The following is a 16,470-nucleotide window of genomic DNA, read 5'->3' on the forward strand; positions in this document are numbered from 1 at the left end:
TGTTTAGAAGGGCTTTGTGTGTGTGTGTGTGGGACTGTCTATTTATTGGTGTGTGTGTGTGTGTGTATATGTGGATGTGTGTCACTGTTTCCAGGTGTCTGCGTGGGAGATGTGTGTTTTTTTAAGACAAACATGGTACCAATATTTGCTTCTAATACGCCAGATGTATGTCCTTGAACCGATTATTTTAAAATCCCACACAGTAGAAGTTACAGGCTAATATAGTTGCTAATGGCAGCCTGCAGTACACTGGTCCGACTTCAATTGGAGTTACTCAATGAGAAGTGGCAGCAATGAGCTAGCCTGCAAGGTTACTTCCTGGAGTCGCTCAAACTGTGCATGTTATGTCTCCATAGGACACCATCTTAACTGACATAAGGAAAGTATTCAGACCCCTTTGTCCACATTTTGTTACATTACAGCCTTATTCTAAAATGTATGAAATAAATGTTTCCCCTCATCAATCTACACACAATATACCATAATGACAAAGCGAAAAAAGTTTAACATTTTTCCAAATGTATTAAAATGAAAAACAAATACTTTATTTGAGATCAGGAGCATCCTGTTTCCATTGATCATCCTTGAGATGTTTCTACAACTTGATTGGAGTCCACCTGTGGTAAATTTAATTGATTGGCACACATCTGTCTATATAAGATCCGACAGTTGACAGTTCATATCAGAGCAAAAAGCTAAGCCATGAGAGACAGGATTGTGTCGAGGCATAGATCTAAGGAAGGGTACCAAAACATTTCTGCAGCATTGAAGGTCCTGAATAACACAGTGGCCTCCATCATTCATAAATGGAAGAAGATTGGAACCACCAAAACTCTTCCTAGAGCTGGCCGCTGGGCCACACTGAGTAATCGAGGGAGAAGGGCCTTGATCAGGGAGGTGACCAAGAACCCGCTGGTCACTCTGACAGAGCTCCAGAGTTCCTCTGTGGAGATGGGAGAACCTTCCAGGACAACCATCTCTGCAGCTCTCCACCAATCAAGCCTTGATGGTAGAGTGACCAGACGGAAGCCACTCCTCAGTAAAAGACCAATGACAGCCCGTTTGGACTTTGCCAAAAGGCACCTAAAAGACTCAGACCTTGAGAAACAAGATTCTCTGGTCTGATGAAACCAAGATTGAACTCTTTGGCCTGAATGCCAAGCATCACGTCTGGAGAAAACCTGGCATCATCCCTACGGTGAAGCATGGTGGTGGCAGCATCATGCTGTGGGGATGTTTTTCAGCAGCAGGGACTGGGAGACTAGTCAGGATTGAGGGAAAGATGAATGGAACAAAGTACAGAGAGATCCTTGATAAAAATCTGCTCCAGAGTGCTCAGGACCTCAGACTGGGGGCAAAGACCACGACCGTAAGCACACAGCCAAGACAACACAGGAGTGGCTTCGGGACAAGTCTCTGAATGTCCTTGAGTGGCCCAGACAGAGCCCAAACTTGAAACCGATCTAACATTTCTGGAGAGACCTGAAAATAGCTGTGCAGCGAAACTCCCCATCCAACCCGACAGAGCTTGAGACAATCTGCAGAGAAGAATGGGTAGAAACTCCCCAAATACAGATTGTTGCGTCACACTCAAGAAGACTCGAGGCTGTAATCGCTGCCAAAGGTGCTTCAACAAAGTACTGAGTGAAGGGTCTGAATACTTATGTAAATGTGATACTTCAGTTTTATATTGTTTAAAAAACTGTTCATGCTTTGTCATTATGAGGTATTGTGTGTAAATTGATGAGTGAAAACAATTCTTTAATACATTTTCGAATAAGGCTGTAACGTAACAAAATGTGGAAAAAGTCAAGGGCTCTGAATACTTTGTGAATGCACTGTCAGTGGTGTGTCCCAATGCTTATAGCTGTGTGTTTGGGAAACGTCACAGCAATAAATATGCGTTTTTACCATTTGTGTGCCTTTTGTAGCCTCTTTGAGATATTTAAACTGGGCATCAATTGAACAGCACATTACATGTAACCGTCTCAATCACTCCTGCTCAAATACTATCCGGTCTACTTAGCATTCATATGAAAGGCCATTTCAATCTCAGTCGTGAGCTCCATTGTTATTCAATGGACTGTACCTGTTGTCTGAGGTCTCAATATATTACACAGCACAGAAGACACGAGTGCGAGTGAAACAACACAATATGATGGATGGTCTGCCCAGACTCCATTGGTCCGACGGAGCATGGTGATACAACACTAAAATGTTGTGTTTGTGAGTTGCTGTACATGAGCCACATATACTGGAGTTAATGTTAACTGTTCATAAATGATAGAACTGTCATAAATAATATAAGTTGTTTTGGATCAAATAAAAATGGATCAAATAACTAAGCAACCATATCATAACATTATCTTCCAAAGTCAAAGTGACAACTAAATAACAACGCTATAATTAAACCTTGGTTGGCAGGTGTCCACACACTCCTTGCCCTCTCTGAATAGGTGGTCCTTGCAACTGAGACACTCGTGGCTGTGTCTGCCCATGCAGGTGAGACAGGCTGGGTGGCAGCCTTCACATCTCTGGCTTGACTCATCTTGGTAGAACCCAGTAGGACAGAAGTCCATACAGGTACCATCTACACACACACACACACACACACACACACACACACACACACACACACACACACACACACACACACACACACACACACACACACACACACACACACACACACACACACACACAAAATAAAATGGTGGCTCAGGCAAAATGAACAATTTCCGATCACGACGGCTGGCATGGAAAAGTGTCTGTTTGTTAAATTTGCTACTCATGAATTAAACATCTAAACCAGAGGTGTCAAACACAGGGTCTAATCTGGCCGGCAGGGGTTTGAGCAAAAAATAGGGGGGACTAACTCAATATACTTTAAAAAGACTATAACCAAATTGAAACTGTGTAGAAATGATAATGGACCTATATTCAAACAGTTTCTTGACTGTCCAGCATGCTAATAATTACTAGACAGCCGGGGGAGCATTTTTCATTCCAAGAACGATGGATAGAAGACTATTTTTTTAGCCAATTTTGACGGCAAGGAAATATAACACATTATCACTGTCGCCCTCCGGACCCCAATGAAAACCGAATGCGGCCAACACGACAAAATGAGTTTGTCACCCCTGTTCTAAACCAAAAACGACTTTCAGTGACTGTTTTTTCCTCTTCTCTTCTATTCTTAGCATTGCACTTAGCATGGTCTTATCCACAGCTAGTGTAACACTGTATGATCAAGGGTTGAGGAATGAGAATGACTCCACTCACTCAGTATAAAATGGTTCTGGTTGCAGCTCAGACAGTGGCTCTTGCCCGGCCCATTGCACTGCTGGCAGTACTTGTGGCATGGATGGCATTCTCCAGTGTAGTGGCGGGGGGTGCACCTGTTAACCAGGGGGTCACACTGCCCGTGGGCGTCCAGTCTCTGGCCCTCTCTGCAGCTGGAGCAGGAGCCAGCGTGGGGCCCCGAGCACGTAAGACAGGAGCCATCACAGTCTGGAAAAAGTTGACACAGAGAAACGAGATATCACACAGAAACCAGACACGTCACAGCACTGGGTTGCATGGAATCTAGATGACCTAGTCAAGAGTCTAGATGACCTATAGTACACTGGAGAAGTGCATACTTTCCCCCTTATGGTTGGCTTTCTTTATTTGGTGGGTCACATTAAACTTTCAAAGGGTTTCAGGGGATCTCAGTCCTAAAATGCTTGGGAACCACTGTGTCAAGATCCAAGCCTCCTCACCTTTGCACTGCCCAGTCCTGCTGTCCCTGTAGGTGTGGGAGGGGCAGTTTGGCAGACAGGCTCCGTTGTGCAGGGTGGCCTCTGGGTCTGCACAGGAGTCACAGTCGTCCCCATCCGGACCGTCACACTGGGCACAGTCAAGGTGACAGCGGACACACACGCCCTGCTCAGAGTCCTGGAAGAACCTCTCGGGACAGTCCGTCACACAGCGGCCCTCGTAGAGGAAGTGGTACTCCTCACAGCCTGGGAAGGAGGCGAGGGAGGGAGGAATGGAGAGAGGGAGAGAGAGAGAAATGAGGGAGAGAGAGAAAGGAGACTGATGGATTAAGATAGGGAATTTCTTGTTCCCTGTCTGGCTACCTATTGATTTTTATATTTATTTCTCTCTCTTTGCCCTTTATCCTGATAACGTATGTGACATCAACAGAGAGGTATATTTTCTGGGTGATTTAAATATTGACTGGCTTTCATCAAGCTGCTTCAAACTGTAACTGGTGTCTGCAACCTGGTCCAGGTTATCAGTCAACCTACCAGGGTAGTTACAAACAGCACAGGAATGAAATCATCAACATGTATTGATCACATCTTTACTAATGCTGTAGAAATGTGCTTTAAAGCAGTATACAAATCCATAGGATATAGTGATCACAATATAGTAGCCATATCTAGGAAAACCAAAGTTCCAAAAGCTGGATATAGTGTATAAGAGGTCATAGAAGACGTTTTGTAGTGATACCTATGTTGTTGATGGTGTGTAATCCGGAGCAACCAGATGCTGCACTTGACACATTTATGAAATTGCTTATTGAAGTTACTAATAAGCATGCACCCATGAAGAAAATGGCTAAAAACCTTTAAATCCCCTTGGATTGATGAGGAATTGAAAAATGTTATGGTTGAGAGGGATGAAGCAAAAGGAATGGCAAATAAGTCTGGCTGCACAACCGATTGGCAAACGTACTGCAGAATTGAGAAGTCCTGTGACTAAACTGAATAAAAATAAGAAACTATACTATGAAACAAAAATACATGATATGAAGAATGATAGTAAAAAGCTTTGGAGCACCTTAAATTAAATTTGGGGCAAAAAGGCAAACTCAACTCCATTTCATCATTCATTCATCACAAAACCCACTGATAGGCATTTATTTTAATCTTTTGTATTTTTATTGGCAAGTTTAGCAAATTTAGGCATGACATGCCAGCAACAAACGCTGCCACTATAACTGATCAAAATATGAAAGACAAGCATTTAAAATTCTGCAATTGTGGCAAAAAAAATGTCAGCACGCTTATAGGGAAAGACATTTAGAAGCACGGCATTTACACAAATTACTGATGATTGGCTGAGAGAAATTGAAGATAAAAAGATTGTAGGAGCCATTTCGTTACACTTCAATGACATTATCGATCATAGTCTGCTGATGGAAAAACATATTTGTTACGGCTTTACAACCCCTGCTATATTGTGGATAAAGAGTTACCGGTCTAACAGAACACAGAGGGTGTACTTGAATGGAAGCCTCTCCAACATAATCCAGGTAGAATCAGGAATTCCCCAGGGCAGCTGTCTAGGCCCCTTACTTTTTTCAATCTTTACTAATGACATGCCACTGGCCTTGAGTAAAGCCAGTGTGTCTATGTATGCGGACGACAACACTATACACATCAGCTACTGCAGTGAGTGAAATCACTGCAACCCTGCAGTTCGTTTCAGAATGGGTGGCAAGGAATAAATATTTAAAAAACTAAAAGCATTGTATTTGAGACAAATCATTCACTAAACCCTTAAACCTCAACTAAATCTTGTAATAAATAACGTGGAAATTTAGCAATTTGAGGTGACTAAAGTGCTTGGAGAAACCCTAGATTGTAAACTGTCAAGTCTGTCCTTTTTAACAACACTATCAACAAGGCAGGTCCTACGGGTGTGCTGTTCAGTCGTGTGGTCATGCACCGAGTTGTCTAAACTACTAGCATACAGCTCAGACACCCCATGAGTACCCCGCAAAGACATGCCACCAGAGCAGAACAGAACAGTCCAGAACAGATTATGGGAGGCACACATTACTACATAGTGCCATGGCTACATGGAACTCTATCCCACAAGCAGTAGAATCCGATTTCTTATAAACAGATATAAATATACACCTTATGGAACGGCGGAGACTGTGAAGAGACACACATACACATGATAAGATGCCCTCTACACCCACGTACACATAGACTGTAGATATGTGATAGTAGAGTAGTGGCCCGAGGGAACACACTTTATATGTTGTGAAAAGTGTCACGAAATGCAATGCCATGTCATATTGAAATGGTACATAACTGCCTTAATGTTGCTGGACACCAGGAAGAGTAGACCTGTAATTGGGATCCTTAATAAATGACAAATATGCCATCACTACTCTCATCTGTGTGTGTCTCACCTGTGCACTCGCTGTTGGGGCTACACTCCTGGCAGGCTGTGGGACAGTGCTGACACTCCCCGTCTCTGAGCGTGTGTGCAGGCGGGCAGGCCTCCACACACTGGTGTTGGTACAGAAGAAAGGGCTCCACACAGCTCAGACAGTGGGTGCCATTTTTCTCACAGGAGGCACAGCCTGTCGCACAGCCGCGACACACCTGGCCCGCTGCATACCCACTAAAAGTACACAGTGGGAGAGCACAGCAGAGAGGACGTTAAGTTGCACACTGGGGTTCCCGGGATCATTCTCTACCCTTCTCCCCAAAGTGTGCACTCGTTCACTCCCTCTCGTGGACTGGTGGTAGAAGTATGGTGTAAATTGCCTAGACCAATCCAAAGCTTCTAAATCCACAAGGGGGAGTGAGCCATTGGAGTCAATCCACGACATTGTGATGGAGAAGAGCATCTCCGGGAAAGCTGTCATGACAACTGAGAGGGTTTGAGTAGGTACAGTAGAGTTCAGCAGGCACTCCAGTTCTGTAAAATGAAAGATATACACGCCATTTAGATAAAGAGGTGAATACATCACCATGTCATACAATATATCATCATTTTCCACAGCAATGATGTGTGGGGAGAGGAGCAATGAATCATGATCAAAATGGTGTATGAGCCCTGGGTTGGAACAGAAACCTGCAGACTCTGGGAGTTTCTAGGAGCAAGATGAAAGATGGATTTTTTTTTTTACATTGCAGCCTTATTCTAAAATCAATCTACACATAATACCCCAAAACGACAACGTGAAAACAGGTTTTTAGAAATGTTTGTCAAATGAAAAAAATTAAAAAATAAAGTATTCAGACCCTTTGCTATGAGACTCGAAATTGAGCTCAGGTGCATCCTGTTTCCAATGATCATCCTTGAAATGTTTCTACAACTTGGTTGGAGTAAACCTGTGGTAAATTCAATTGATTGGCACACATCTGTCATTAGGGGTTGAAGAAATTGTCTGTAGAGCTCCGAAACAGGATTGTGTCGAGGCACAGATCTGGGGAAGGGTCCCAAAACACTTCTGCATCATTGAAGGTCCCCAAGTAAACAGTGGCCACCATCATTCTTAAATGGAAGAAGTTTGGAACCACCAAGACTCTACCTATAGCTGGCTGCTCGGACAAACTGAGCAATCGGGGGAGAAGGGCCTTGGTCAGGGAAGTGACCAAGAACCTGATGGTCACTCTGACAGAGCCAGAGTTCATCTGTGCAGAAGGACAACCATCTCTGCAGCACTCCACCAATCAGGCCTTTATGGTAGAGTGGGTAGACGGAAGCCACTCCTCAGTAAAAGGCATATGACAGCCCGCTTGGAGTTTGCAAAAAGGCACCTAAAGGACTCTCAGACCATAAGAACCAAGATTGAACTCTGGTCAGGTCAGGAGGAAACCTGGCACCATCCTTACGGTTTTCATGTTCTTTCTTCAAGAGGGGTGTTATAGTGCACCGGGCGACGCAAAATGAACTCGCCCATTGTCAAACTCTGGTTACCGGTCCGTATACACGCTCGGCTGCCTGGAACGGCTGCCTAGTTGAACAGCTAGGTATCCAAGTCGTGCAGTACTTGCATGATCATTGAGAAGCAAAATAGCAGTTAGTAGGGCCTCTGCATGGTTAAGACACAGATTTTTTTGTTGCCCCAAACACAAAACTCAAGCAGGAAGTTGCATGCCACTGTCTAGACAGCATTTAAACACCAGCAAGACACAGACACGAAGTCTAAGCAGCGATATAAATGTTCATTTTTCATCGTCATTGCACGCATTGGCTAAGCAGGAGGCAGACAGGCAGTCTAAGTAGTAGTGCTCTTTTTTCAGGAACTCTGTCTGGTGGCTACGATATGGCAGCAACTATAAAGATGACCCTACATACACCCTGACACAAAACACTGATTGGTTTTGTGCCAATGCAACGTGTAGGGACTGTATGCTGCTTGTGCAACTGCAATACCCGTCACAGCGGACAGGATGAGGTTGCATAGCCTTCATAATATGTATGTTTGGGAACGCTTGTTCATCTCGCCGCAGGGCTTTTGTTTCCGCTGTTCAGAAATACGAGGCAGAGACATAGGCTACGTCATCACGGTTCAGAAGAGTAAAGAGAGAACCATGAAGGGAGGGGTCGAGTGTGAGCAGTAGTTACATAGTGTGCGTAAAATAACGCAGGCGCAGAAACGTGACCCAGTTTCCCGGAAGGGCGAGAACGAGGGCAAAAGCTCCGTACTAGCAGCCACAGACTACATAAAAATGCTATCCACGAGTTAATCTGACTAAGTAGATCAAGGGCCTCTTTGCCTAAATCCCGAGCTATCACCTTTACCATACTCATATGAACTCTGACCTCTGGCATTGACGAACACACTGTCCGTCTTGCAGGTAGAGCGGGGCCTTGCGTACCACCTGACAGCGGGTGCAGCGATGCTCGTCCACACACTGCACACACCCCCGAGGACACGGCTCACACACACCGCTCAGCCGGCCGGCGAACGAGCTCGCCGGGCACTTCAACACACACACCTGCTCTGCTGACAGGAACCGCCCTGGGAGGAGCACAGGAAGGATACGGTCAGAATACACACAGACGCACACGCAAGCACGCACACTGTCACGGTCTGCAATCAGGACCACAACTGAACCAGTGGGATGTGCTTATCTTTCTGTTTTTCGCAGGGTTTAAGGCGACCTCACTGGAAACAGACGAGCACACACTACACACATTCTGACAAATTGACAGGCAGAAATATGGTCAGGCAGACCTTTCGCACAGGTTTTACACTGGCTCTTCTCCTCTCCTGAACACGAGTCACAGGAGGCATGGCAGGCCTCACATTCTCCTTCACCTGCAGGGAAGAACACGAGAAAGGACCAAACAAGTCAATATTATACAGTACCAGGGGTTTTATTCTCAAAATAATCATAGCCTACAACTAAAATTGTTGGGATTAAAAAGTTCGATTTTCGAAATGGCTTTCCTGCAGCAAGGTGCAATGTTAATGTAACAAACTCCCTCACAGGGTAAAGTGAAGTGCCAAGGTCATTAGTAATCGTCTAACAATAACTTCTGTAATGAAATATATTTCTGAAGTACGCCCTAACAGTGTGGTAACATCCATATATTTTTCGGTAAATTGATCCTTTAAATCTCACCAGTGAGGAAGGTCTTAACAGGGCATGAATCCTGTTTAGAGACACACTCCCCCTCTTCCCGGCTCTTCCCCTCCTCACACGACACACAGTCGTCACTGTCGGGACCGCTGCATGTCACACAGTCAGAGTGACACTCTTCACACTCCTGGGTGTCTTCGTCTCCGTAGAAACCGTCCGGACACTCCGGCACACACTTCCCCTCTGGGTGGAACAGAGCACACTTTAAAACATGTCAACACACACACACACACACACACACACACACACACACACACACACACACACACACACACACACACACACACACACACACACACACACACACACACACACACACACACACACACACACACACACACACACAAAACCCTTACCTGATAAGAAGAGGTCGGTTTCACACCAGTAACACTCATGTTCGTCACAGCTGACGCACTTTTCATCACACGGCACACAGGTCATCTCCTCCTCTACGCTGAACGTCTTCGCTGGGCAGTTCTTGTAGCAGCCATCTTGGAATCTAAACTCAATGCAAGAAGTTGGTTTGTGTCGTCTTCCTCCCCTGTCACCCATTCATTTACATATCACACATGGAGATATTGACAATTGAGGTGATATTCCATAAATTAAGGGGAGGGGGGTTCGTTAAGATTAAAACAAGATTCTTTGCACTACTTACTTGTAAAAGCCGTCAGTGCAGGATAGGCAATGCCTGGGGTTATCTGAGGAATAGAGAAAAACTACACTCAGACATCTTCTCATCCTATTCCTCTCCCCGTGGCCCTCGCCAACCGTGTTCAAACTGTTAGATAGATAGGGTTCACATGGGTAGACTAACTTACACAGTACACACTTCTTACAGCCTTCCTCACAGGCCATACAGTCATCATACTCTGGATCTTCCACCTCACCTGTAGAGGGAGAGAGAGGGGCAGAGACAGAAAGACAGACAGATAGAGGGGAGTCAGACAAAGAGAGCGAGAGAGAGTGAGTCAGAGAGAGAGATGGGGGGGGGATTACAATTCTCTATGGAGACAGAAATACTTCAAAGACCTTTCTTCTTCATGTTCATACCTGTAGCGGCAGATATTACATAAGAACACAACATTCTGGCTATATCTGTCACCTTCTCCACACTCCAGCCGGGTGCAGACTCCATCAGTGGTGTAGTAGGAGGAGTTACAGCGCAGGCAGTGTGTGGCGGAGGAGCAGAGGTTGCAGTTGTCGGGGCAGGCCTCGCAGCTCTTCTCCTGGGTATGGTAATGTCCTTCCGGACAAGCGTCGACACAACCACCCTTGTACAAGTAGCGGTCCATGTTGAATTTATCTGAGGGAAACGCATAGGGATGGATGGCAGGCAGGCAGACAGACGCACAATCGTTACACACACACACACACACACACACACACACACACACACACACACACACACACACACACACACACACACACACACACACACACACACACACACACACACACACACACACACACACACACACACACACAAACTATTAGTCTATTACCGTAAAACATAGTTTTTTTAGTGGTATAAAGTGCAATGTGTTTGTTGTCCCAGAGCCAGAGCACATGTCCACTGGACTGTGTCAATTAGAATGACAGGTGTCCCTTCCCCTCACCGGTGTCACAGCTGGTGCAGTTGGCAGGCCCTCCATCCAGGCACATGGCACAGGTGTGGTCACACAGGTGGCACTGGCCACCTGACTGGTACTTCCCCCGGGCACACTGAGCCACACAGCAACCCTGATCCAGAGACCTGAGACAATGAGGCAACAGCACCTAACTATTAAACTACATGTGTTTCCGGTGGAGCATGCTAGCGGTACTTGTACACTTCCAGTCATTGCGCTGACGCCAGTAAGCATTGGCTCCGCGAAACTACCTCCAACTTGCTTCAAACTGCACGCAGAGACATACAAATGGTATCCACCACGAGTCCATCTGACTCTGAATAAGTAGAAAAACTGCTTAATGGCCAGATTCTCGCACTATCGATGTCACGAGTCCGACCGAGGGTGTTTCCCCTTCCCGGGCGGTTGGCGCTCGGCGGTCGTCGTCACCGGCCTATTAGCTGCCACTGATTGTTTTTCCTCTCCCTCCTTGTATGTTTAGTGGTAGCACCTGTTCATGATTAAATCAGCTAATTAGTTTGTCTTTATTAGACAGCCGGCCCGCCTGGTTGTTGTGCGGGATTATTGCAGTGTAACCTTCGGCTCTGTTGTTAGAAGTACGTGTTAGTGCCTGGTCGTTACGTTTTCTGTTGTACATTCTCATTCCCTGTGTTTGGGGCCGTTACTATTGTGAGCACCCTGGGATGCGTTGGCGCTATTAAAGACGCACAGCTTTGCACTCACTGTCTCCTGCGTTTGACTCCACACACCTACGACACCTGAAGTGTTACAGAATCCCGCACCTAAATCAAATCGAATGGAGTCAGCAGGAGCAGCAGCCAACCCTCTCCCATCGATGGAGGAACGGGTTCTCCACCACACCACCATTCTCCATCGGATCGGATCCGCGATGGATCAAGTGATGGAGAGAATGGACCGATGGGAGAGGAGTGGTCTCCTCTCTCCACCTTCGGCACCCCGACTCCGGTCTCCCCATCACTCGACTCCAGCACCCTTCGTCTGACGCTACCGAGGGCTTATGATGGAGCGGCGGCGGGTTGCCAGGGGTTTCTGCTTCAGCTGGAGCTATACCTGGCCACCGTTAGACCCCCCCTCCCTCAGGAGCGGAGAGGGTGAGTGTCCTCATCTCCTGCCTCACGGGTCGTGCTCTGGAGTGGGCGAACGCAGTCTGGAATGGCCCAGACTCAGCGCGGGAGCACTACCCAGAGTTTTCCTGCCGCTTCCGTGCCGTATTTGATCACCCTATAGACGGCCGAGCGGTGGGAGAACGACTTTTTCATCTCAGGCAGGAGAGGAGGAGCGCCCAGGATTACGCGCTGGAGTTCCGGACCTTGGCAGCCGGATCTGGGTGGAACGACAGGGCCCTTATGGACCACTACAGGTGTGGTCTCCGAGAGGACGTCCGCCGGGAGTTAGCGTGTCGGGACACCACTCTGTCACTGGATCAGCTGATTGACATGTCCATTCGACTGGACAATCTGCTGGCTGCCCGCGGGCGTTCAGAGAGGGTCCTGTGCGTTCCACCACCCGGCCCCTCCGCTCCCATTCCGATGGAGTTGGGAGGGGCTGCGCCGAGGGGTACCGGAGGAGGAGGCCTTCCTGCACCAACTGTGGTCGGAGAGGACACACGTCTGATCGGTGCTGGGGGTCCGTCTGGGAGTAGAGATGGCAGGCGGAACGCTCTCGGTCACCCCAGGTGAGTCAGCATCAGACTCACCCAGAATCCCTTGTTGGCCATATGTTTGTCTTAATCTCTTTCCTTCACTTTTTCCCTCTTCCCAGCATAGGGCGCTAGTCGATTCAGGCGCAGCTGGGAACTTTATGGATCGCGGACTCGCCCTTAAGTTAGGGGTTCCGCTGGTGCCGATAGATTCTCCTTTCCCCGTGCACTCCCTAGATAGCCGGCCATTAGGGTCAGGGATGGTCGGGAGACCACGGTCCCACTGGACATGGTGACGCAGGGGAATCATAGGGAGCGTATCAGTTTTTTTATTATTGATTCGCCTGCGTTTCCAGTGGTGCTGGGGACTCCTGGCTGGCCCGGCACAATCCTAAAATTTCGTGGAGACAAGGGGTTCTCCAGGGGTGGTCAGAGGAGTGTTCTGGAAGGTGTTTGGGAGTTTCCATCGGTGCCACGTCGGTGGAGAGTCCAGACCAGGGTTCCACGGTGTGCATTCCCCGAGTATGCCGATTTGGCAATCGCTTTCAGTAAAGTGAAAGCGACTAAATTACCACCTTATCGACCGGGAAGGGATTGTACGATAGATCTCCAGGTAGACGCTGCGCTTCCCAAGAGTCATGTGTACCCGCTGTCCCAGGAGGAGACGTTGGCAATGGAGACATATGTCACGGAGTCGCTGGGACAGGGGTACATTCGGCCCTCCATTTCACCCGTCTCCTCGAGTTTCTTTTTGTGAGGAAAAAGGAGGGAGGTTTGCGTCCGTGTATCGATTATAGAGGTCTAAACGCCATCACAGTGGGGTATAGTTACCCTCTACCTCTCATCGCTACGGCGGTGGAATCGTTCCACGGAGCGCAGTTCTTCACAAAACTGGATCTCAGGAGCGCGTATAGTCTGGTGCGTATTCGGAAGGGAGACGAGTGGAAAACCGCATTTAGTACTACATCCGGCCACTATGAGTACCTCGTCATGCCGTATGGGTTAAAGAATGCTCCAGCCGTTTTCCAATCCTTTGTAGACGAGATTCTCAGGGACCTGTGCGGTCAGGGGTGGTTGTTTATATCGATGACATTCTGATCTACTCGGCCACTCACACCGCGCATGTGTCTCTGGTGCGCAAAGTGCTTGGAAGACTGCTGGAGCATGACCTATACGTCAAGGCTGAGAAATGCGTGTTCTCTAAACGAGCCGTCTCTTTTCTGGGATATCGCATTTCCACCTCGGGGTGGTGATGGAGGGTGAACGCATTAGGGCCGTGCGTAATTGGCCGACTCCAACCACGGTAAAGGAGGTGCAGCGGTTTTGGGTTTTGCCAACTACTACCGGAGGTTTATCCGGGTTTTGGCCAGATAGCGGCTCCCATTACCTCACTGCTGGGGGGGGGCCCGGTGCGATTGCAGTGGTCAGCACAGGCGGACAGGGCATTCAACAAGTTGAAGGCGCTGTTCACTGAGGCGCCCGTGTTGGCGCATCCGGATCCCTCTCTAGCATTCATAGTGGAGGTGGACGCGTCCGAGGCTGGGGTGGGTGCCGTGCTATCACAGCGCTCGGGTACGCCACCAAAACTCCGCCCCTGCGCTTTCTTCTCAAGGAAGCTCAGCCCAGCGGAGCGTAACTATGATGTGGGGGACCGGGAGTTGCTAGCGGTGGTTAGAGCTCTGAAGGTGTGGAGACACTGGCTTGAGGGGCTAAGCACCCTTTTCTCATCTGGACCGACCACCAGAATCTGGAGTATATTCGGGCTGCAAGGAGACTTAACCCACGTCAGGCAAGGTGGGCCATATTCTTCACCCGGTTCCGGTTTACTTTGTCTTATAGACCGGGCTCCCAGAACGTGAGGGCTGACGCACTGTCCCGCCTTTACGACACCGAGGATGGGTCCACCGAACCTACTCCCATCCTTCCCGCCTCTAAGCTGGTAGCCCCAGTGGTATGGGAGGTGGACTCGGACATCGAGCGGGCGTTACGGGCTGAACCCGCGCCTCCTCAGTGTCCAGCGGGGCGAAGGTACGTGCCGCTTGATGTTCGGGACAAGCTGATTCGGTGGGCTCACGTCCTACCCTCCTCGGGTCACCCTGGGGTGACGAGGACAGTGGGGAGCCTTCAGGGAGGTATTGGTGGCCTACGTTGGTTAAGGACGTTAAGGGTTATGTCTCCTCTTGCTCAGTGTGCGCTCAGAGTAAGGCTCCTAGGCACCTTCCTAGAGGGAAGCTACAACCCCTCCCCGTTCCACAGCGGCCATGGTCACATCTGTCCATAGATTTCCTGACCGATCTTCCGCCGTCTCAGGGGAACACCGCGGTTCTAGTGATTGTGGATCGGTTTTCTAAGTCCTGCCGTCTCCTCCCGTTGCCCGGTATCCCTACAGCCCTGCAGACTGCGGAGGCATTATTTACCCATGTCTTTCGGCACTACGGGGTGCCGGAGGACATCGTTTCTGATCGGGGCCCCCAATTCACGTCTCGGGTATGGAGAGCGTTCATGGAACGTTGGGGGTCTCTGTCAGCCTGACCTCCGGTTATCACCCCGAGAGTAATGGGCAGGTGGAGAGATTGAACCAGGAGGTGGGTAGGTTTCTGCGGTCGTATTGCCAGGATCGGCCAGGGAGTGGGCACGATACATTCCCTGGGCTGAAATGGCTCAGAACTCACTACGCCACTCCTCTACTAACGTGTCCCCTTTTCAGTGTGTGTTGGGATACCAGCCGGTCCTGGCACCATGGCATCCGAGCCAGACCGAGGCTCCTGCGGTGGAGGAATGGGTACAGCGCTCCAAGGAGACCTGGAGGGCCGTCCAGGAGTCTCTACGACAAGCGAGTGGACGGCAGAAGAGGAGTGCTGACCGCCACCGCAGTGAGGCCCCGTGTTTGTACCGGGGACAGGGTCTGGCTCTCGACCCGAAACCTACCTCTCCGCTTGCCCTGCCGGAAGCTGGGTCCGCAGTGTGTAGGGCCCTTTAAAGTCCTGAGGAGAATAAACGAGGTGTGTTATCGATTACAACTCCCTTCCTATTATCGAATTAACCCCTCGTTTCATGTGTCTCTCCTCAGGCCGGTGGTAGCTGGTCCCCTGCAGGACAGTGAGGTACCGGAGGTCCCTCCCCCCTCTGGACATCGAGGGGACCCCGGCGTACACGATCCGGGCCATTCTGGACTCAAGACGCCGGGTGAGGGGCCTGCAGTACCTCGTGGACTGGGAGGGGTACGGTCCGGAGGAGAGGTGCTGGGTACCGGTGAGGGACATCTTGGATCCATCCATGTTGAGGATTTCCATCGCCTCCATCCGGATCGCCCTGCACCTCGTCCTCCGGGGCGACCTCGAGGCCGGTGTCGCGCGCTGCGGGAGCCGCGCGTCAGGAGGGGGTACTGTCACGAGTCCGACCGAGGGTGTTTCCCCTTCCCGGGCGGTTGGCGCTCGGCGGTCGCCGTCACCGGCCTATTAGCTGCCACTGATTGTTTTTCCTCTCCTCCTTGTATGTTTAGTGGTAGCACCTGTTCATGATTAAATCAGCTAATTAGTTTGTCTTTATTAGACAGCCGGCCCGCCTGGTTGTTGTGCGGGATTATTGCAGTGTAACCTTCGGCTCTGTTGTTAGAAGTACGTGTTAGTGCCTGGTCGTTACGTTTTCTGTTGTACATTCTCATTCCCTGTGTTTGGGGCCGTTACTATTGTGAGCACCCTGGGATGCGTTGGCGCTATTAAAGACGCACAGCTTTGCACTCACTGTCTCCTGCGTTTGACTCCACACACCTACGACACCTGAAGTGTTACAA

General features: G+C 49.0%; 1 protein-coding gene across 2 annotated transcripts in view; it reads right to left on the bottom strand.

Moving 5' to 3' along the window:
• pcsk5a (proprotein convertase subtilisin/kexin type 5a) overlaps positions 1-16,470 on the bottom strand; it is a 40,729-nt gene that overhangs the window by 4,283 nt on the left and 19,976 nt on the right. For both annotated transcript variants that reach the window (XM_035776658.2, XM_052525915.1), the window contains exons 22-33: positions 11,006-11,142; positions 10,492-10,692; positions 10,208-10,276; positions 10,045-10,087; positions 9,743-9,885; positions 9,369-9,569; positions 8,978-9,061; positions 8,563-8,761; positions 6,194-6,408; positions 3,762-4,004; positions 3,283-3,510; positions 2,413-2,590 (exon numbers count right to left, since the gene is read on the bottom strand). In XM_035776658.2, the coding sequence (XP_035632551.2) occupies positions 2,413-2,590; positions 3,283-3,510; positions 3,762-4,004; positions 6,194-6,408; positions 8,563-8,761; positions 8,978-9,061; positions 9,369-9,569; positions 9,743-9,885; positions 10,045-10,087; positions 10,208-10,276; positions 10,492-10,692; positions 11,006-11,142 (1,941 nt within the window). The remainder of the gene's footprint in view (positions 1-2,412; positions 2,591-3,282; positions 3,511-3,761; positions 4,005-6,193; positions 6,409-8,562; positions 8,762-8,977; positions 9,062-9,368; positions 9,570-9,742; positions 9,886-10,044; positions 10,088-10,207; positions 10,277-10,491; positions 10,693-11,005; positions 11,143-16,470) is intronic.

Source organism: Oncorhynchus keta, chromosome 9, assembly GCF_023373465.1.
Source record: "Oncorhynchus keta strain PuntledgeMale-10-30-2019 chromosome 9, Oket_V2, whole genome shotgun sequence".
Classification (NCBI taxonomy): Eukaryota; Metazoa; Chordata; class Actinopteri; order Salmoniformes; family Salmonidae; genus Oncorhynchus; species Oncorhynchus keta.